This window comes from Pterocles gutturalis, unplaced genomic scaffold (assembly GCF_000699245.1).
Source record: "Pterocles gutturalis isolate BGI_N339 unplaced genomic scaffold, ASM69924v1 scaffold11457, whole genome shotgun sequence".
In the NCBI taxonomy this organism is placed as follows: domain Eukaryota; kingdom Metazoa; phylum Chordata; class Aves; order Pterocliformes; family Pteroclidae; genus Pterocles; species Pterocles gutturalis.
Genome location: NW_010115442.1, coordinates 31,094 through 53,731, shown reverse-complemented (window position 1 = coordinate 53,731; position 22,638 = coordinate 31,094). Strand labels below are relative to the sequence as shown.

The 22,638-nt window shown below is 42.9% G+C and overlaps 1 protein-coding gene across 1 annotated transcript in view; it reads right to left on the bottom strand.

Moving 5' to 3' along the window:
• Positions 1-10,572, bottom strand: part of MTSS1 (metastasis suppressor 1) — a gene marked incomplete at its 5' end in the record, with an annotated part of 33,008 nt that extends 22,436 nt beyond the window's left edge. The window contains 3 exons of the mRNA XM_010075179.1: positions 7,417-7,491; positions 9,153-9,244; positions 10,488-10,572. Of these exons, the coding sequence (XP_010073481.1) occupies positions 7,417-7,491; positions 9,153-9,244; positions 10,488-10,572 (252 nt within the window). The remainder of the gene's footprint in view (positions 1-7,416; positions 7,492-9,152; positions 9,245-10,487) is intronic.
• Between the last annotated feature and the right edge of the window lie 12,066 nt (positions 10,573-22,638).

Here is a 22,638-nt window from a genome sequence, read left to right as displayed (position 1 = left end):
CAGCAGGACCATGCTCCAACAGCCCTCGGGCTTGACACAGGCAAGTAACAGCTAATGAACTGCAGAGAGCTGAGCTGCTTCTCATCAATATTAACATGAATCCACTGCAACTCCAAGGACACTCTTAATATGTTACCTTCAGAGCAGGTGCTTCACATCATTATCATGATGTGCAAGAGCTTTAAAGGACCAACATGCATTAAAACCTCAGTTTTACAGCATTCTGTGTGAATCCCGGCTGAAAGCCTCATTCAGCTTCTTAAATAACCATGGTTTGAAAAGAACTTTATTAAAGGAAATGTATTAGGGAGAAGAAAAAAAGGTAAATCTAATTTTCAACCCAATTTCATGCCTACATTTTATAAGACAACTTAAACTATCAAAGTTGTCAGCAACAGCAAAGGAGAATGATGCTCTCAGTGCAAGTCTGTCTGCTAAAGTTAATGCTGTTATTGACAAAGTAATACAGCAAATATCGGTGAAATTATTATTTTCCACATTCTCACTGAGAGAGTGCTCCCTCGCACAGAACTTGAATATTCAAGATGTACACTTTACAGAGTGACAGAATTGACACTGTATGAGACAATGCTAAGCACACCTCTACTCGTACAAACCAAAGCAGGCTCCAGGTTATTCATTCCCAACTCACTTTCTTCACAAGAGCATACCTGCTTCACCTGCCAGGACGAACAACCCCTTTAACAGCTGCACAGTCAAGCCAACAAATAAACGAGAATATGGACCTAGGCTGAGAATGGAAGAATTCTGCCTCCACCTCATTGCTGGGGTTACCTGCAGACCCCTGCAGCAACCAAATCTGAGTCTTTCAGGTGGCTATTGGAGAACTGAATCAGCTGCCAACATTCAAAAATGCTAAACTGTCCCTTAAAACTTCCAAGTTACCAAAGGGAACTTCCAGACTGAATGACAAAGGAGAAAAAACACAAAGTGTGGTTTCAAAAAAGGGCACAAGCAGCATGCACCGGTATCCAGCTCCAGAAGTCCTCCTGAGACACCTCGGTTAACAATCTCCTGATCTAGTCAATCCAAGCTTCTCCAAAGGGTGACACCTACATCATCACACATACAAGTGGAGGTGTGATTATTCCTCTCAAATGCAGAAACACCACCTTTCACTCCCATTAAGATCTCAAGACAGCTACTTTAAATTTGCAGTACACCTGCAACAGCACTCCAGTTTAAACAGATTTGAGATGTGATCAGGCAGCAGAAGAGGAGACAACTGTGATGCTGATTTCCACCCCTTCCCCAGCATGAAGTTAAATATAGTGATTTTTTATCGATTGGTTAAAAAAGGTGCATGCGATTTCCAGATAAAAGGGGGACTTGGATCACAGGTTTACAAAGAACAACAGTAAGGACTTCAAGCTCTAGACTTTAAAAGTCATATTAACAGTAAGATATTAAATTATTTGAACATCACCTTGATAATGTGTCTATTCCATTTAACTTCTCTCCCAGCTGTGACATGATTTATCAGTTCATGTTAATCCCTTTCTAAAATAAACCAGAGGTTTATCTACAATACTGATTTTCTTCTTTTACGGTGTTCCAATTAAATGCCAAAAGAAAATAAATCAAAGGATGGTTTGTTCATTAAGATTAGGCGATATTTTAGTTTCATTAGAAATTAAAGTCTAGGCAGTTAGTGGAGACCAGACACCATAAAGAGGCCACAGCAAGGGCTACAATAAACCAGCCACCAGGGTTACAGCATGGCACAGACTTACCCAGAGCCTCAGCTGTCAGGCAGGTGCGCATGGTGAGAAATTGCAGGACACAAAATTGACACAGAAAGGAAAATAAAAAAAGTCAAACTGGTATTCCAGCATTCCTAGAGTTTAGACATTATCATCAGCGCCAAGACAAGAAAGTAAGCAGTTTGGACTAGACTATTTTGACTTCTTCCGTTGCTGATAAAGACAAACGCATTAGCTTCGCTTCCTAATGAGCTGTTGCAAATTAAACTCCCAGTTATTTACCATACAGTTCTATTTTAAGAGACTTAAAGCAGTTTAGGAACTTTGTTTAGCTTGCATATTCCTAGGTGAGAACACGTTCATGCGTGCTTCAGAGAAAGTGCACAACACAGACATCTGTCAAACTCTGGTCGAGCTGATAAAGCGGCACAAAGCTCATCTCCCTCGCAGGGAAGTGGGAACTCAGGAACCTGCAAAACTCTAGGTGGGTGCTGCATTAGTAACCACAGTGCTTTTTGATGTTCTCTGCTGCAATTACATTAACAGATTGTTAATTAAATGAAAAACTAATTGTTGATGCAATGTGGATGAACATCAAAAAGATTAACCACGATATGTGTATTTTAATTAAAAAACTTTATATAAAGTTTTGCAATTAATCTGGCTTGCTGTCAAAAAGAGGGGAACTATCAAGAGGCATTCCAAACTCAAGGAATGAAAATAAATCAAAGAAATATCTCTGGTCACTGATTTTGCAATGTGTCTTCATTGAATTTTGATAAAGTGGAGCTTACATTATAAGCTTGGGGAGGGGGGAAGAAGAAAAAGAACACCCAAAAAACCCTGTAGGCACCATGGCCTCAACCACACTGGATTTTTTCCCTGCAAAAGATAAGGGTAATTTGCTCATTAGCTTCCCTCCTTCTGAGCTGTATCTTACTGACTGCACAGTGAGTCCTGGCTCTCACGTCAGTCCTCACACCCCACTGGATCAATTTAGAGGAATAAGGTTGTCTCCTGGCGGAGAAAGGGTCTGGCCAGGGGTCCTCCCTCCGCAGCTCACTACGCCAGACAGGGCAAGTGCCAAGTATAGAAAGAGTGCAAAGCACTTGAATGAGAAGGTCAGCATTTGCTTTAAGAACTGAGATGCTCCTCTGTTACAATTATGTTGAAGAGCTCCATATTTTTCAGTCAAGAGTCAAGGGGCTTGTGCAATCATCCTTGTGAGGAGTGTAACAGTATTACCATTTCAAAGGCCAGAGTGTAACACGAAAGCAGCTGCAAAGGCTCTAAAACACAAACAGGTCATTTGTACTAACAAGGAGGAGGAGAAGAAAAAGTGCTTTTGGCAGTATTACAGTAAATTAATAATCATGTTCTACTCTCTCAACTTCATTAAAAGTAAGAATAGTTTCCAAACTCACTGCATACTCAAAAATAGAGGTTGTGAGTTGGGATATTCAACGATGGAACACAAAATGAAATGTTATAGTGAACGTTAAGGGCACTCTGCAGAAACTTCTACAGATGGCTTAGAGATAAAACTAATTTTTCACATTAATGTGTGTTATGGTATTTAGAGCATCACATATAAGTCCTTTTCACACAACCACCTGGATTTAAACATATTCCTCAAAGCTCACACACAGTGTCACATGAAGAACCTGAAAATGAAACCTATCAGTCAAGTTACAGGCAGAAGGGAAACCTGTTTAATCAACAACAGCCAAGCTCAAATACAGAAAATAAAGCCAACATGCACTCCAGATTTTACATACACATTCAGTTATATTTAAGTTAGTTGCTTGACACATTTTTTTTACACTAAGAATCATGCATTTTGTTCCCTTTCCAAAATGGCTGCATGCAGAGCCACAGCTGCTGTCTCTCCTCTGAATTCAATATAGCATCAACAGCTTCTAGCAGCTATGGATCCACTTATGAGGCCCTGACTCAGCAGAAACATAAACATGGAATTTATTTTAAATATATGCATAATTATTCTGCTGACTCAGGTTAGCTGGGATGACTTCTGATGTCCAATGTTTATCTGAAAACAAAGAGCAATTTAGAAGATGTATGCAGTTCCATGCATTACGTTGCTTCATCTGTTCAGACAAGAGCTAAGTCTCAGCACTGGGGTGGGCAACATGCCCTACAGGCCTGTTCCCCTTGGGAACAAGGGCATAAGGAAAAGGATGCACCTTGAGGATCACCATGACACCCCCAGGGACTGCATGCATCTGGAAAGTACAATGCAAGACCTTTATTTACACACAGACTTATCATTTTACCAGATATACTCTAGCAAACTTCCAAAAAGGACCACTAACACCTTTTTGTTTTGTTTGGAAAGCTTGTTGTTTTCCCCATCACTTCAAGCTTTGGAAATACATTTATTGCAATTAACACACCTACTCTGCAAACACAATTTCTAATAAATGTTTTTAAATGCCTGGCCTGAACTTTCAACTTGGCCACACGGAACCACAACAAACAGACCATGCACAAGCCAGAGAAGAGGCAAACCTCAACGCAGTCAGCCCCTAAGCGCTAAGGTGGGGTGCCCAACCTGTAGCACTCCTGCCAGGACAAAGCACGCAGCCCACGGCCCTCTCTCCCAGACATCCTTGGGATGCTGACAAGGAGCAAGGAGCTGCTACGCATGCTGCAGCCGTCAGCTGCGAGAGGGAGGGAGAATGCTGCAGGGAGAAAAGACACCACTGCCATGATGCGAATGAGAAAAGTAGAGGGTTGTATCTGGGCTTCTAGATCTGAAGCTGCCCAAAGCAGAAGAAAACCACTTTCCCATCCAGTCATAGCAGAACAAGCTTGAAGGATGTTTTTAGTAGCATGCACAGTATTTAAGCAAATCCAGAATTCAGCAAATATCTCACTTGCCCACAGATGATCATAAGGTTAATTCAAAAATATTCCTACAAGCGCTAGGAAGGGAATGAGTTGGTTGTTTTAGAGTTCCCATTGGTGAGTCAGAAACTTCACAGAAAAAATCAAAGGGACAGGTCTTGCTTGAGGAAGAACAGTACAAAAAAAGTAAGTGAGCAACAGGGAAACAGGAGAGTTGAAGGCACAGTATGACATTCATGCACTCAGCCACATGCCTGCCAGGACACTTTCACCCAAGAGCTTCCCTGCCCGTAGTTCAAACCTCCTTTGTGACCTAAAGCAGAATCACTTCTGCAGCATTATCATTTTAGAAATAACCCCCTTCTTGATTCTTTCTGTCCCTCAGTGACATCAAGAGCAACGTACTTCACCACACAGCACACTGAACAGACCTGTCGAGGTGGGTACATACAAAAAAGCTTTTGTAACATTTGGCACTGCATTCAGACCAATGCTTTATTCCTTCAAGGTAGGGAACAAAAAGGCAAAGAGGGAAAAAAGCATCTACTAATTTTTTTTTTCTTCTGTATTTAAGCGCTGTAGATAACTTGCAAGAAGACAGGGAGAAGTTCCTCCCACTGCCGGCCCACTCGTGCTGGGAACTCACAGGGCAGCAGCTCTGGGCATTCCTTCTCACAGCCTTATGAGCCTCAACACCTCACTGCATTTCTCCTCCCCAGGGGCCATGAGAACAACTCTCAGCTCCTCAAAAATATTGCAGCTTCTCCTTTCCCCTGTACTGGCTACCTGGGAGCCTTCATCACTTTTACCTTCCCCATACATGTCCCTCTGCGACCAGCTTTAACCCCCCCTCCCCCCCAGTCCCATTGGGTTTGTGCTCTGGACCCAAACACCATGTGTGTGACAGCAGTTCCAAGGGGGACAGCACAGGAATACAACAGGTTCATTAACAACTCACAAAGCATGTCATGACAGCAAAATTAAGCAAGGGAATGACATTAAAAAAAAAAAAAAAAGAAGAAGAAGACTTCAGTCATAGCATGGCTGCTATAAAAATGAGCAAAATGAGGCCTGCTCCACTCCCTGCTCAAAGATGGTTAATCCTGAAGGAGGACAAGACACTAGTGTGCTGACCCTCGTCACTAGACACGGCACACATTTGGGGAGGGAGACAGGAACCCAGAAAATTGCTTTAACCACTGCTCACAGACACCTACAGTGGCATCCGCAGCGTGAGAACAGCGGGGTTTTTTCCAGAAGGCTTTAAGTGCTTCTCTCTCCTCTTCCCACCTTATAGAAAATGCTGTCTCCTCCTCCAAGACTGCAGATTGATTTATTCAATGCTCAGAAGCAGGATAAAAGGGAGATGGAGCCAGATAGCTGTCAATTCATAGAAATGGGTTCAATAAAAATGGTTCCTTCTTCCCAGATCACGGACATGCTTTTCTCAGCTATCACCTAGCATGCACTGAGGGGCTGTTTGTATCACATGGGGACAAGAAGTGATGAGACCAGAAAAGGGTGAAAGAAAGGAAAAGAAACGGAGGGAATATCACAGACTCTCTAAAGCTCTTGGTCTGAAGTCAGACAATTCGTCACATAAAATGAGAAACGTGTTTACGCATCACCCAAAATAAAATCTCATCAGAAAAAAACATGTCCCCCTAAAGATGACAATTCTGACAAAAACACTACACTCTTCCAGGGACAGAGAGACACAGAGAGCCTACTGAGCTAAGCCCCCTCTCGCTGGCTTTCATTTCTCCCTTCCTCATCCCTCATCTGAAGTCAGCTAAAACTCAAGAGCAGTTTTCTAGTCATGTGGCTTTCCACCAACGTAATTATTGACTCACCTATTAGGAAGGACAGCGAGAGACAGCTCAGCTGTTCTGAATTTAAAAAGTTCAAGAAACTCCCCGCCCTAGCATTTACTTTGCTTGTCCCTAGGCTCACTGTTTTTAGGCAGGAGGGGAAGGACAAGTTGCAACCCGCAGGCTGAGGGCTACTCAAAGCACAGTTCCTACCCGGCTGGGAAGAGGCCAGTGCCAGGAAAAAGAAACAGAAAGTCTGCTTCTGTACAAGCTCCATATCATCTTTCCAAACCCTGGTGGGGTTTGCACTTGGCCAAGTAAAACCCTTGGCGATGGCAATGCTGCAGGTATCAGTGATGCACGTTTCCATTAACATGATGATGAAACTTCTGTGACAAGATGGTGGTAGGAGAGCAACAGGAGCACGAGATTCAGCTGCTAAAAAAGATAGACTGCCTTTGTGGAGAACTCCCTTGCTTTTCTTACTCATCTTTAGTTTTCCATGGTTGCCAAGTGCCCTCCCCCTGACAAGAACACATACCACCTTCCCACGCTCTGAGGAATAATGTAAAGTTTAGGTTATTAAAAAAAATAAAGAAGAGGAAAGGTGGTGGAAAGGGAGAACAGTGAGAAATGCTATAAGTTACAGAACATTTACATAATGGCTTTTTTATATTATTCCAAAAGATTCTAGAAAATTTTACAGGTATCTGCACAAGTCATGTTACAATGGTAGCACTCCTAACAGGAATACGTTAGCAGCAAGTGCTCTATTTTAAAATATGACTGACTTTGTACAATCAGTTTTAAGGCTTTTGTATGAGAACATTAGACAGCAGCTTCAGAATATGATTTAAATGACACATAGTAATTGTACCCTGGTGTTCAAGTATGTACCAGGAATACATTACAGGGGACCAAATTATTGCAATAGAAAGTCCTATCACTGTTTAATCTTTGTCAATGAGCAGAGCACAAAAGGGTTTTAACAGCACAAGTATGGAGCAAGTTACCTTTCTTTGCTTTCTTCTGCAGCTTCAGTGTGTCAGACGATTTCTTTTTTATCTCTTGGCGGGCTTTTTTGTATTCTAAAAAAACACAGAGTCTCTGTTATCAAAATACTCGACGTTAACATTGATGTTTTTCACAGAAAAGGCTATGTTTAAAGACATTAGACTAAAATTTTAACAGGACAGCTATTAGTGAAAGCAGCTTAGAACTTGCATTTTGTAGTGCCTATACATTTGGCTTAAAACAGAATACCAAAATCTTTCCCAAATAAACAAAGCCTTTACAGAAATAACAACTGAGAACACAGTACAAAATTAGAGTGCTTTTCATTTCAGAGGCTCATCCACTCTCAGGAACGGAAAACAGAGATGACAGGTTTCTTAAAACATCTTTGTTCAAAAACAAGTATCCAGAAATGGCAAGGCAGAGAATATCCTGGAATCCCTCTCCACCATGAGAGTCAGGCAGAGGGAGAGGGTGCTAAAACTTTGCCCAAGGAAGGGTCACATTGCCAGCTCTTCCTGATGAAGTGGAGCACACTGCAGTTGTCCTAATTTTCAGATGAGCTGCAAATCCTGGGAGAATTAAAATCCCAGAAAAAAACATTCCACCTCTAGTCCTTTTAAAAAAAGGCCTGTATGCATGTACACACACACACACATATACTTTAACAAAGGAGGTCAATGTTACTACTCTTCTGCAGACGGAAAAAACAGAAGCAGGATGGTGGCAGGCACAAGAACTGTACCAGGGCCAACTGCACCTCCAACACCCAAGTCTACCCACTAAACCCTAAATCTCACTACCACGTTGGCCAGGGTCACCCCCACCTGCAGGGACCCAGCTGATTCCTCCCTCCTGCTTATTATTTGCTTAACACTTCCCAGGGGTACAAGGTGGAAGTTTTTTCAAGAGTTGCTCATTTAGCAGCTTCTATTTGACCACAGTAATAGTGGGGTAAGAAGCAAATCCTCTTTCAGAGGCCAAGCACACTTTTTTCCCATCAGTTCTCACCCTCCCCAAAATAAATTATGGTGATGCCGCTTCTTTCAGGCATACCAAAAGTCTTCAGCTTTGAAGGGTCAGTGGTGAACTGTAACCTGCTTTCAGCACACGTGCTAGAGGGTCATCATCCCCAGTAGGAGCTGTGCAAAGCAAAAGCCATCTACCAAAATGCTCTTGCTGTGCAAGACTTTGCTGCTTCCTGCTCATTACCCCAGGAAAGCCTCTGCAGCCATCATCAGCACTGCAGATCTGAGCATCCCGTGTCCAACAACACAGCTTTCTTGCTCCCCAGGTGCACATTGCTCTATCGCATCAGATGTAAAATAACGATGCTGAATGTTTTACAGGGCTGTGCGTACTCTGGAGGACACTATGGCTGAGACACAGCATGCTCTTAGTTAGCTTTTAACTACACCCCAGGGCTTTGCAGGGATAGATGCGCCATCCCCAGTCCTCAGCACTTTTGGAGATCATACAGCGAGAGTGGGCTAACAGAGTTAAAACCAGTCTAGAAAAACAACCCATCCCTTGGGGTCGTGCAAACTAAACCTTCAAATGTATATGCAAGGGTTAAAAATTTGTTAGACACTTTGGGAGAAGAGTGTTTTAGAAGAGAAAAGTTGCTATATATATTTAAGCACATCATTCAGTTCCCCCACACAAACATGAAAAGAGGAAGAAAAGCTGATATTACAATCTTAGTCCTATTAAAGAATTCTTCCTCTGTAACTACCTTTTGCATGGTCTTTATCCAGTTGATTGGCCACTTTCTTCCACTCTTCCATCTGTTCTTGAAGTGGGTTTATCAGACAGTCAATTAAAGCACTAATTTTGTTGAAAAAACACAAAGAGCAATCAAATCCTGCAGACGCCCCTATTCTTATATAGAGAGCCAAGGTCAATATCGGAGTATTTTTACTTTTTGCTGTGACAGCTACCAGTGTCACAATGTAAATATCAGAACATAAAAATGTTTACACTGGAGAAAGCAAAAGAAAGTACTGGATCAAAAAAAAAAAATCCACATCACAAGAAAACAGAATTACTGTGCAGAAGTTCAGGACAGTGAGGAACAGAGCATAAACCAGAGAATCGACCCAAAACAGGGCCAATGTAAACAGTCAGATCCTACTCATCTGCCACACAAAGAGCAGTTTAAATGGGTACTCTGGAGACCGGAAAGGTTCATGCAGCCAATGAAGATTATAAACTTAAATAACACATGTATATGCACAAGAAGACAGAGCAGTTGTACAAGCAAACAACATCCTGCCCACCGATGTGCCTCACCTCTCACCAGCGGAGTCCATGATACAGCACTAGCAATGCTCCATTAATTAATGAGACTGGGATTCAATCATTTTAATAGCTAACTCTGGGATAACTAGAGACTAAAGATTTCTTATCACAGAAAATTTCACAAATATCTCTATTTTAAAAGGGCAAAACATCCCAGGTCATCAGGCAAATGGTGGTTCACCTCAGGTCAAGGATAACTTAAGTCTGGTTAAAAAAGGCACATGTGCAAACTGCTACTTATTACAGAATTAGGTTGTTTACGTATAGTGTAGCTTACACATGAGTTAATCCTCTCCCATTATCTCTACAGTCTAACTTTAACTGCAAAAAAGGGAGGAAAGAATTTGCTTTTTCCATACTTGTTTGCTGAAAGTTTCTCCCTTGGCTGCAAGCTATTTGGGCTCTCCAGTAAGCTGAGGAAGCAGCACAACACTTGGTGCTGCTTTGGAACCTAGAGACAAAGCTTAAAGTCCTGAAACAAAGACAGGTCGGTCACATCAGCAGCCACCTGCTCAGCACTGAGCAACAGGAACCAACAGTGGGAATTTGTAGCATTTAGAGTGACTGGAGGTGACAAGCCCAGTCCCCAGAAAAGGGAGTGAAACCCTGAGTGTTCACAACACCTAGTGTGCCACGGGGGAGAAAACAAATGCTGTTCTCAGTGACATGGTCAGAGATCAACTGGAAAGCCAACGCTGGTGAACAGCTTTTCCCCAGTAGCAAACGAAAGACAAACCTCGAGCTCCAGGCCAGGTACAGAGCCACTCACCTTGAGAACTGCCGGAGTTTGGACTCTATACTTCTGTGCCTCATACACATCCTGGTGAGAGCAGACCCAATCTCTCTGGTACCACCTGTAAAACAAAACACGAGGCAAGTGTTAATGATATTCCTGCCTGTGGTGTAGACATGTCAACCAGAAGGCAGGTGCCAGTCTTCCAGAGCAAATGTAAAACAGATTCATAATAACTGCAGAATCAACCAGGCAGACCTCAGGGATATCTACCACCTTGGGAAATCTACCACCTTGGGAAGAGATTAATTCGTGTTCATCCAGAGACCAGAACTGAACAATTAAATACAATTAAAACACAGTTCTTCCCAGCAGCTTTATGTACCATGAGGCCAAACTCCTTGGCAGAAGAGCTAAAAGAAAAGGGTTTGAGATGTCAAAAGACAAAGAAGCAAAGCTGGCAAGCAGGTAGGCATCTAAAGACAGTTTATTTCCACATTTGGGAAAGAAATTTAGAGGATTCGATCCAATTTCCCCATATCTAGATTCTTTAGGCCCAATGTCACAAAAGGATTTTGCTCCTTCAGACTATGTAACTAATCCTACATATTGCCTCATACATCAGTGACAAACCCCACATGTACCTGCCATCTCAGATCACACACACATTTTCATTACATTGCCAGGAGGTGGCACTATTTGCTCTGTACCCTCCCTCGTCTCGGTTTCTGACAATTGCATGACAGCAAAAATAACTTTTTGCAAGTGCTCCTCCTCCAAAGTTTTCCCTTTTAAAAGCACACATTCCTCTATTTTCCACTTTAATCAGCATTACCAGCTTTAATCAGCCTAGTAAATTTCAATATAATTTTGTTTTGGTTAGTGTTAGCTTTCATAATTGCTTAGTTCATATTTGCAAGCTAAATCTACTGTTCTCAGGGTGCAAACATCAACCTTTGTACAAAGCTTTTCCAAACAGTGATATTCTCTGGAATGGCAAAGATATCAGCATCTATTTAAAAGTCTCATTTGATTATTAAAATAACTTCAGGCTTGTAAAATATCTTCCTTGGACTTTAAAAATGGTATTGCCAAGTAAAAAAATACTTTCCTAGTAAAGAAATTAGAAAGTTTTAATAATTTTATTTTTTTTTAAGCATGAAAACAAGTCACCATCTTCCTGTATTCTTGCAGACTTAAATTCTTCGCCCATGAAATGGCTCTGGAACAAAGACATTAAATAACTGTAACAAATTGCGACTATTTGGTATTTTCCATTGTTCAAAAAATAAACAGAAAGTCCTTTGTCACTTGTCCAATTACTCATGTTTTTATAAGGAGCTTTTGAAATAATATTATTTGGTAACACTGAAGAGCTGTAGCCTCCCCGCGGATGGCTGGCTGGGAAAAGCATACGGACTCCAGCCTGGACCCGGACCCATCGCTTCCAGCGATGCTGCACTTGCACAAGCTGCGATAGACTCTGGTAACTCAAAAAACAATACAGAAGATGACGAAAGGCGTAACAGAGAGAAAGCAACTGGAGGCAGAGACAATGTCCACAATAAAAAGTGGCATTTTTCTTTGGAGCCACTGCCAAATAACAGTAAATCGGAGCCTAATGCAGCACAACTCCAACAGCAGAGATGAAGAAACGAACCAAAAACTTCCACGGCCATCACCACCACAATTCCTAATCAACTTTAAGCAAAAGGCAGGTTTTTCGTATTGAAAACTCACTGAAATACTGGAATGTAAAGGACTGTCAATGTTTAAATGACACTGCTTTCTTAAGCCCATTATATGAAAAAAGGAAGAATCATTGCAAAACAATGAATAGGAAATAAGGCACCATGTGTTTTGGAGACTAGGAAACAAGGGTCAGTTACTATTAATATTAAATTGCAAGGTAAAAAAATTTTAACCGAAACCCCAATAACTAATGTATAAATATATCCCCTCAACAGACGGATGGGCAAGGTCAGCAAAACAGCTACACAAAGTTATGTCTATACATGGGTAGTTGTGCTTGTTTAAAAAAACAAAACAAAACAAACCCACCACAACAACATAAATAAAGCCTGGAATAAAAAGGTTATTCCATGGAAGAAACCCAAGCCTAACTGGTTGGGGATGAGGAGGGTTACTGGTTCTTCCCAACTTCTGAAATTTCACGTTATCTGTAAGTGTTTGTAAGAGAATGCAAGTATGAGGTGTTAATTTTATTCTGTGAATAAAGGCTACACCAACAAAGTGAAAGGAAATGGAAAAAACAAATTTGAGAATACTTAATGCCCCTTCTAGAAGTAAGGTGTTGCAGCAAATGGGTTTACGAGCCTGCTCGGGAAAGGGAATGAGAGGTACTGCTGGAAAGTTTGGGAGGGGGGAGCTAGCACCCAGACTGGCCAGTGCTGACCCGGGGAGGGCTGCAAGGAGTGGGTCGGGGCTGGCGGGGCTCCATTGGAACGTCCCGTGCTGAGGTGTGCCTGTGAGGGTCAGCGAGGTGATCTGAACTCTGGAGGCAGCAGCTCTGGACAACCATTCACCGAGAAAGGTGCTGCTCAGCCCTCCCTAAAGAGTCTAAATCTCTCCCAAACAGCACTGAAATTATAAACTCAACCTGCCTAAAACCAAACCACTGGGGAACATGGTTGCTCCAAATGGCTGTGACAAGAAAGGATTCCTGTTCCTCTGCAGGAGGAACCACTACAACCAATAAACTGAGTTTACTGATAAATAAACAGAGCTTACAATAAACTGAATTCAGAATAAACCAAGTTTAACTACATTGGAAATTCCACAGAACCACAAAATATCAACATAACGCTTACGTCAAACACACGTCCTCTACCCAGCCTGTCTGGCCAGCCTCTCTGCTCCTCTTGCTGTAGGACCATTCAAAGAGTTCCCCATAGCCTCTTGCCACAAAGTTGACACTGCTGTTGAACACAGACAGGAACGAGCTTTGGTTTTATTCCTCAAAACCTTCTCCTTCACAGCCCCTGTCATCCCACTGCACACCCAGCAGCTGATGGACACGCGGTGGACCAGGCACCGAGGGGCAGGTGGCAGGGGCCCGCTGAAAAGCCGTTGTGTCCCAGCAGCTTCAGCCCCAGCAAAGGGGAACCGGTCTCTGTTGAACACATGCTGCTCCAATAAAGTCACTGCACTCCCAATTCCCTTTTAAAAGCTAATTTTACTGGCGTCTAAATAAGTGTAGGGGGAGAACCCTTGCAAGAGACAAGGGGCTTTTTAATTTTGGTACTCACTCGATTAGCAGAGGCAAGAACCCTGTCCAAGCGTCCCTACGTACCTACCCAGGTGAGGCAGCCCATGGAGGTACAGACACACCTCCTGCAGAGTTTCTGGATGCCAAAACAGCAGTGGCAGCATCTCAGAAAGGATCATCTCCTCAGATATCCCTCAGCAATTTGTTAAAAATCAGCCACCAGACTGAGGGAAGGACAGTACCAGCCCATCTCCTTCCACACCTGAATCCCACTGCTCCTCCTCAATGTACCGAGTACTCTGACAGCACTGGAGTTAAACAGAGTTTACATCCCTGTTCCCAACTAGATTATCCGTGAAGAATCAAAATGCTTCCTGAGGAGGCAAAAACAATTAAATATAAGCCTCTCATCACCCCTTGATTTATTGAGGGGCCATGGCCATTACCGATGCATTCAGCAGTCCTTCCAGGAACACGTGCAGTGCAAAGGGTTTATCTCAACTGCCAGCAGGTTTCTGCCAAGGCTGGTTCCCACCAGCAGAACTTCACTGATCTCCTGCTTCCAAAGGGCTGGGATCAGCTGGCTACACAAACCGGCAGAAGGGAACGATTGTGTACCACTGCGGTGGTTTGAAAACGTCCAAACATAACACGGAATGGTAGTTTGGTTCTGCTTCTTTTACTCAATCTCAGCCAGATAGCCTTAAGGAACAAGAGTAACATATACTTTATACAAGTTTTTTTTCAATGTTACAGTAGTAGTTCACTCACAGAGGAGTGGGTGACCAACATGCATACTCTGCAAACAGAGATGGACCTTACAAGCAACATTAATGTGTGTGGAAGTCCTGGTATTGGCTACACAGCTGAGTATTCAAAATCCGATAAGAAGGTTATTGCACTGGGCTATGCCACAGTCTGCTTCAGCCTCCAAATTAATTTATGGCTTATCTTTCCAAAAAGACCAGGTCCCTAAGTGACCAATTGCCTACTTACTCAAGGACAGAACCATGAGCCAGGCGGGCAGAAAACCAAGTGGGGATAAGTCCTTTTTCAGAGCTATCAACACACAGACAGTGGCAAAAAGAGCATCTGAAACAGAAGTGCACCAGGAGTATGCCGAAAGCACTGCCCGTCCCACTTCACTTACAAGCAGGTCCCTGTCAAAGTCATTACATTCTCCAGTAGCCATGATCTGAAGAGAAATACTGAGGCCACACTAGCAAACTTTTCATCCAACGAGAAGTGTGTTGGGTGGGTGACATGGGCTCCCTTCACTGCTGTGCTGCTATGCAAGTGAAACTACTGTGCCTTGGGCTCTCAGTTTATAAAACGAGGCTGTGAATTATCTGCTTCTCTGACATACTTCAATAATTCATCCATTAAGGCAAACAATGCTTGGGAACGGTGTAAAGTAATACTTCGAAACCGGAGACAAGAGCCGTATTCATCAGAATTCCCACTCAGAGAAAGTGGCTTAACAAAATGCTCCTGTCAAATTTGATTAGAAAGTGGGTGATAACATCAGCCTTATTCCTCATAAGTAAAAGGCAACTCTGCAAGGCAAAACGTGCTTTTGCTCTCACCCTCCCTGCCTGCCTCTCCCTATTCCTGCCTAAGCCTGTAGAAGACCAAAAAAACCTTTTGCACGTAAGATAATTAAACGAAAGCCTGTGGACCATGACACTACAATGAATCCACTATAAAGGCATAAATGATTTTCTTTCGATGCGTGCTTGTCATTCAACATTGCAGAGAGACAACAGGGAGAGACTGTAGGAAAGAGACTCAATTGTTTTATTGGAGTCATTATGTTTGTAGTTAATAATGATCAAATATCAAGGAAATGATTATTTGATGAAATGTGCAGCTGTACAACTGCATGGCCTCTGTATACTCCAAACAACCCACTACAATCAACCTCTTATCTTCCTCCTCTCGCTTCACTGTTGAGCAACCCCAGAAGGCTCAGAAGATGACTGCCATTCAGGAAGTGCCTTTACGGCTCCAACTTATTAATGAACTCATCTTTATCTTCAAGGGCAGAGTCCAAATGTGTCAGCTAACTTCCCTCTTTCCCAAAAGGGAGAGAATGATGAAAAATGGGTGTAATACTTTTGTAATTTCAAAGTTATCTGAAGAAGCTTCCATTTTCGAGCGAAGATTAAACCAGGAGCAGAACAGAGGCTAGATTATTAAACACAGCGCTGAACACGGAGGCTATGACAGGATGACTAACAGTAGGACATTTTAAGTTAATGCTCGTTACTCAACTCTTATCCAAACTCACACTGTTAAAAGAGCAAGCAGTTTCCATCACTGATTACACGGGGCATGGACCTTGATCTTGCAAAATAGTTTATGCGGATGCCTCCTGAAACTCAAGGATGATGGGAACAGTGCCAGGGTGTTAAAGCAGACAGGGAAAAAGGAGGGTTTTCACTTAAGAGTGCCCAGTACAGGGGCTGTAAGCATTACCACTGGGACAGAAACTTGAAAGTGGAGCTATGGTAGCACTTTATGTTTCAGGGTGTCAATGGCTTCCAGATAAGGCTTGTAAGTTGGAAAAACACATTAAAAACTGTAGACAACAGAGGGATGTTGTGCAGCATCTACCAGCCAGGAAAAAAAAAAACAGGACACACTTATTCCTACAGCTACTAAAAGCCTTTCTGAGTAGCGCTTGTCAAAGTCTCTGAAAGTTGCTGCTCAAAGCCAGCTAAAAAACATTTCCTAAATATTAAAAAAAAATAAAGTTTTAATTTAGACATCTTCCAGAGAAGACTGTATTGACAAATGCAAATTCAAGGTCAAACTCACCTAAGGATTTTAGAATAACCAAATATAATAAACCAACTGTGGCAGACCATTGTCATGTACCGCATCCCTGTGGTTGTCACTGCAAAGGAACAGCTTGCTTGCAATGTTCAGTCAAGCACCCCAGTAAGTTACTTGGAAAACATACTTAAAGAGGCCTGCTATAAAGTTGTCACATTTGCCAGAGCCCCATGCAGTCCTGACAGTCCTGAGAAGAAAATGCAGTAGATGGGTTATTTTCTCTTTTGCAGAAGAAACTAGCATTTGTTCATGGATGGGACTAACAAGATCTCAAATTGCATTTGCACTGATTTTAAAGGAGGAAGAAGACTTAAAGAGAAGAGTGGCTGCTAGTCAAAGCAGTAAAGAATAAGCTAAGGCCAATGGAACAGGAAACCTGAGCCATACCTTGCCCACAGCCTGCCCTGGCAACCGCCAGCTTTAGGAAGTCCTAAAAACCAGACTACGACCATGTTCCAGACAGTATGGAAAAGAACATGCAAGAAGGCTCTTATGACTTCTGATCTAGCTTATTCCTCTGCTCAGCAGCATTTGTGCTCACCCTAGCTGTTCTCCTAGCGGAGCACTGGGCAAAATCCTCACCCCACGGGAGTCAACACGAGCGTCTGCCATTAAACAAGCAGGGTCAGAATTTCACCCATGCCCACGGAGGTCACTACACAGTCTGTCCGACACATTAAACACGGTCATGAACCAGCCCTGCGATGATCTTTGTTCAGTGTGGGTTTAGTCAGCCTTCAGGGCATGGAGAAAAGCTCACCTGTGGCCTGCCTTGGAAGAGGGCGTCACACAGGCAGCTGGACATGCTCTGGGAAGGTCTAAATTATTGTCAGATACATCAATTTGATTTTAGAGAAACTAACGAGTCTGTCATTGATTCACAAAGTTGTAAGAGACCAAAAATGCATCACTGAAGCGTGACATCCTGTTAGGGAGCAGTAAAAGTCCAGGCAGAAGTTGTTTCTCAGTAACAAAACCCTCAAGTTCAAGCATATTTGTATCAGGAGCTGGCTTGGTCCCTCTTCCTCCTCTCCCTTTCATAAACTGTGTTGCCAGCACAGAGAGCAGCATTTTGTTTCTGGAGATGTCTTTCAAGAATTAATATCCATCCCTCCTCGCAGGTGCTTGTTGCTCTTTTTTTATGAACCCAGAGTTCAACATCAAGGTTTTAATGCCACAAAAATAAAGCATCATTAGAAACAGATTTACTTACAAGAGCGAATACCATGCTTGTGTTTTCCAAGGGTTATTATTTACATTTTCTTCTTTGGAATATAAATAATTTCATTGCTGAAAATGTACAGGGTCTGGTAAACATCTGTACTCACAATGAAGCTGTGCCCACTAATATTGTCCATACCTTCTCCCCATTTCTTTTCAAATTTATAGAGAAACATATTTCCAAAATCCTAACGGTCTTAATCTGTGCAGATCCAACTGCTTTCCTCCAAATGCTACACCCACTATCAGCTTAAGAAAGGCAGGAGATGTGAGTCATCAAGCTTGCTCTCCAAAAAAACAAAGGAGCATGCTAATAAAAAGGACTCTTTCTAATGAAAAGGGAATTCCTGAAGCTGTTGAAGAATGCCAGGCCCAGCCTGCATGCTATCTCAGAGTAACCCCTCACCTGTGCAGCATCCCAGAGCAGAGCCGCAAACTGAGTGGTATCAAAGGCTGGCTCCGTCAGCCAGGGATACCTGCTGCACCAGCGACCAGGGCTCACTGCATGGCTCCAGGTGGTGAGAAAGATGGAGACCTTGTTCAGACCTATTTAGACAGCGACCAGGGCTCACTGCATGGCTCCAGGTGGTAAGAAAGATGGAGACCTGGTTCAGACCGATTTAGACAGCCAGACTCACCGATCTCTATACTTTCATGACTGATTCTAAATGAACACTTAATGTCAGCCCAATGTGTGAAGAAGGCAGTAACTCAAGACCCTTACGTTCTTCTGAAGTACAGCTCTCTATTTTGTCTGGGCACAGCTATGGACTCTGATTAGATGCCAGCAATATTCAATGAGGGGAAGGGATAATACACTTATAGCAAATGGCTTGGAACACCAAGTGCAATTGCACCGCACGCTCGGCAGCACAAACATTGCTTATTTTGAAGTGGCAACTTCCCCCGAGACTGTGGAAAGGTATCTCTCCCCTTTGTGATTAGCTATCAGCCTTGCAAACACCTCTGGCCCCAAAAGTCAAAAGCACCTTATCTCAGGTCTCCCAACCACCTGTGCTGCTGATCCCAGTCCAGCAAGGATTTTGGCTATGACCAAACGGCTGCTGCCTCCAAAGCACAAACCCAAGCACAACCAGCACAAGCAGGTGCAAAAAGCAGAAGAAAAGATTACTTTTTTTTCTTTTTTTTTAAATCCAAGTCAGCAGATCTAACTGAAACCCCACATCACGCAGATCTGCAGAATAAGGCAGTGCTATTTTTACATGCTGTCACTTCTTCCAACAGAGCACACTTCCTTAGTGAACAGAGGGAAACATCATGGAGGGACACAGGGAGGAAAAAAAATCATTCAAACCACCTTAAGAAATTATCAGTTCAGGAAATTTTATAGAAAGTCCTTTACATTTCAGTTAGTTATACAGAAATACAGCATCATCAACCCATGAAAAGACCCAACGGACACCTAAGCACTGAGTGCAGCAGGAAGCTCTGCCCCTGCCCCAGGTTTTCAGGGATGTGGTTCCCTCTCGCTGGGGCAACTTTGTGCCTTTGCTCAGCATTAATGATCTCTAACTGCAAGTGGCATATATGGGGGGGATGCTGGGGGGGGGGAGGTGCTTCAAAAGGCAATACATCCTCTTTGTGGTACCTTCTCAAGGCTCTGTGTGCTCCAAAGACCATTTAAAAATCGTCTCAAATATGTATTGAAATACCCATGGCTCAACTTCATCCCCCCTGATTTATTTAATGTGCCTCCAAATTCATTTCAACTTGGCTTGGTAGAAGCCTAGAGATTAAAAACACTCTGACTTTGCAGACTTCTCTAAAACTCACTAGACTGATCAGCAGAGAACCTGCACAGCTCTTTATTTGAGTGGCAGATACTGAAAGAGTAACAAGAATCCAGGGCACCAGTGTTTGCAATTACCCAGCTTGCCCCAAAGCTCATTTTGCCCAGTGCTCCATATAAAGACAATTGTGCTGTTTATCAGGTCAGCTCTCAAAACAGTTAACTGGTTTTGTCCTCACTTACAGGCTTTTTTTTGGGGGGGCAGCATCCCACTTATTTTTAACTTCAGCTTCCTCAGCCTTCCTACAATATAATGAATTTTCACAAATGCAAAGGCGAATGTTACCACATGGGTTTGACACCAGCTGGCTGCTTAAACCTGCAGTATGAAGGAATATGATACACAAGACTGAACTCAGTCAAAAAAAAATCCACCTGTTACAGAAAGTAAAATGAGGAGAGTCATCTCCAAGCAGAGAAATCACAAGTCTCTGTGCTTTTGGCCACAAACCCCAGAAGCACACGCTCCAAAAGACACAGCAAACTCTGAATTCATACTTCTGAATTTAGAAAAGGTACAGGCATTTTCTCTTTTACTTGTAAGCAGCAAGCGAAGCAAGCTTCACACACGAACAAGGCTGCATGCAGATCAGGTGAGACAGCTTGTACAAGCACAGGACTGTGCTCCCCAGATCTTTGGCTGCTTTGAATGCACAGATTCACATGCTCCACAGGCAAACTCCTGTTTATTCCACAAATCCTTCCAAACAAGCTACGCTGGCAGGCTGCATTTAAAGTGCGCCTGCTTAAACCATGAAGGGTGCAGCAGCAGAAAAGCTTCAAGAGTTCTTTGATTCACAAAAAGAAAAAAGAACATCTTGTAGAACAGATCAAATGAAGCTGCAGAGGTGTACGGCATTACAAACATGGCATACGGCAAGACACTGAGCAGCGCTGACTGGCATGCAAACACCAAGGACGTGCTTATTTCCTTCTGCAAGGAGAGAGCAACTGGATTTTTTCTTCCGAACAAGTTCCATTGGACTGTAGTGATCACGTCTTAACCACCGGACCGCTGTGATGCACACACATGCAACGCACACCAGGTTTGCAAGATCTGCACAAGAAGGCTAAGTTTTAAAATATCACTCAATCACCTTTAGTAAGAACAACTGCAAGAAGCTTCAGGAAACCAGGATTTGAATCAAAGAAAAAGACTAGAAACAAGGACAGAAGGAAAACAGAGGTGAATTAAGAACAGGGCTTTGCAAATCCTGACATTGAAGCCTTGAAAGGGGAGCAGAAGCTATCCTGTGCCCACAAAAGCCACTTTACAGCACTGCTTCTCCATTGCTTGAGCTGTTCCCTCACTGAAGTACAGAACACCTTTTGTACCTCCTTCCACTGAAAGCCCCTAGGGGAGGAGCAGGAGGGGATTTGCACCTTACATTCCGTGCAGGACAAATCTTTGGAGTACTATCACCATTATATGCAAGTCCTGCCCATTTTATAGTCCTTAATCATCAAACCCATTAGGACCGTGCAGTTTTAAATAAGGCTGTGATCCATATACAAAGTGCTGCTAAAGCTTTTGCAGCAGTAGCATGCAAAACTATGATAACACCCTTCTTAGGGGATGCCCCTCCTTCCATCGTAGGGAAGTCCACGTGCTCCCCTCCAAATACTGGTGTAACATGTTTGGCTACTGGTCCTTCCTTTCAGCACCTCATGCAAAAAACAGGGAGACAAAATTGGAAGAGATCTCAGGAGGCCGTGTGGTCTGCTCCCCCACTAGAAGCAGCGCTGAGTTTGATGAGGTTCCTGGGGTTCTGTCCAGTCCAGTTTTAAATGTCTCTAGGGGTGGAGATTCCTGGGCTCCTCTTCCAGTTGCTGACTAGTGCCACTGTGAAAATTGTTCTCCTTACCTAAATTCCAGAGTCCACTGTCCCAGCAGTTCAAACCCACAGTTTTCCAAGCACCTCTTGGGAAGCCGTGCTCCCCTGACACTGCTTCATTAACGTAACACAGTAAATACAAGTAGAAACTCTTTATCAGTTTTATCTAAGTAAAAGCTTTGATGTCAAAGAAATTCAAAAGTCCATCTTATGCACACAAACCCACATTGTCACAACCTCATCTGGGAAAAAAAAAATCACCTCTGTGGTATTTTCAAAATGACGCAAACCCAGCTGAAGTTCACCTACAAAAAGCAGCCAGCCCAAGTGCTAGCTTGTTCAATCCATGTACATTTATCTTTCCTACATTTCATAGACTCATAGCATCATAAAGGTTGGAAAAGACCTCAAGGATCATCAAGTCCAACTGTCAACCCACACCCCCTAACTCACTAAACCATGTCTTAGGGTTTCTCAAAAAAATGAATACACATTACTTCATGGCTAAGTCCATTTTAGTCCGGAAACATTCATCTGGTCATTTGACATCTCTGGTAATGCAGGAAATCCATCTAAACCTCACAGCTCCTCACACGCTCTGATGCTCCCTTGTTCTCTTAACAGACCTCATCAACTCGCACCTTCAATACACAGTTGTCTCTGACCTATTACTATTAATTTGTCCATTAAAGGCTAAAGGAGGTGTCAAAGTTGGATGGAGGATTTCTGACCTAGGCTTTAAACACTGTAATGCACAGGACTAGCATATAAATTACGAGTTTAAAGGAAAGTGCTCAGAAAGGGTCACCTCCTATTTAGAATTTATTAACTATTGCCCCCAGAGACCACCTTGATTTAGTACCATGTAACCCATATACCACATTTCACACTGATATTGTTACACGAAAGGTTTCTCTTCTTTCCATCCTGCCCAGCCATGGGAAGCAGCAATGATCAATTCACCCAGCTCTTCTCCCAAAGACGGTCAACTTGAGGGACAGGTTGCTCAGGAGTTAAACATACACAAATGTGCACACAAACCCACATTTGTAACACTGTGCTGGACATGCTGGGGAAGAAAGGCCTTGGATCACTCAACAGAAAGTCATCTTGCCGTGTGGTCCCAAAACCAGTTTGTAACACACAGGGCCAACAGAGATGACGAGATTTTATTTTGCTAACCAAAGCGACAGCCCCCAGGTTTTGGAAGCTTTAAGTCTTGGGCTCTGGTCCCAAATCCCCAAGCGTAACCTT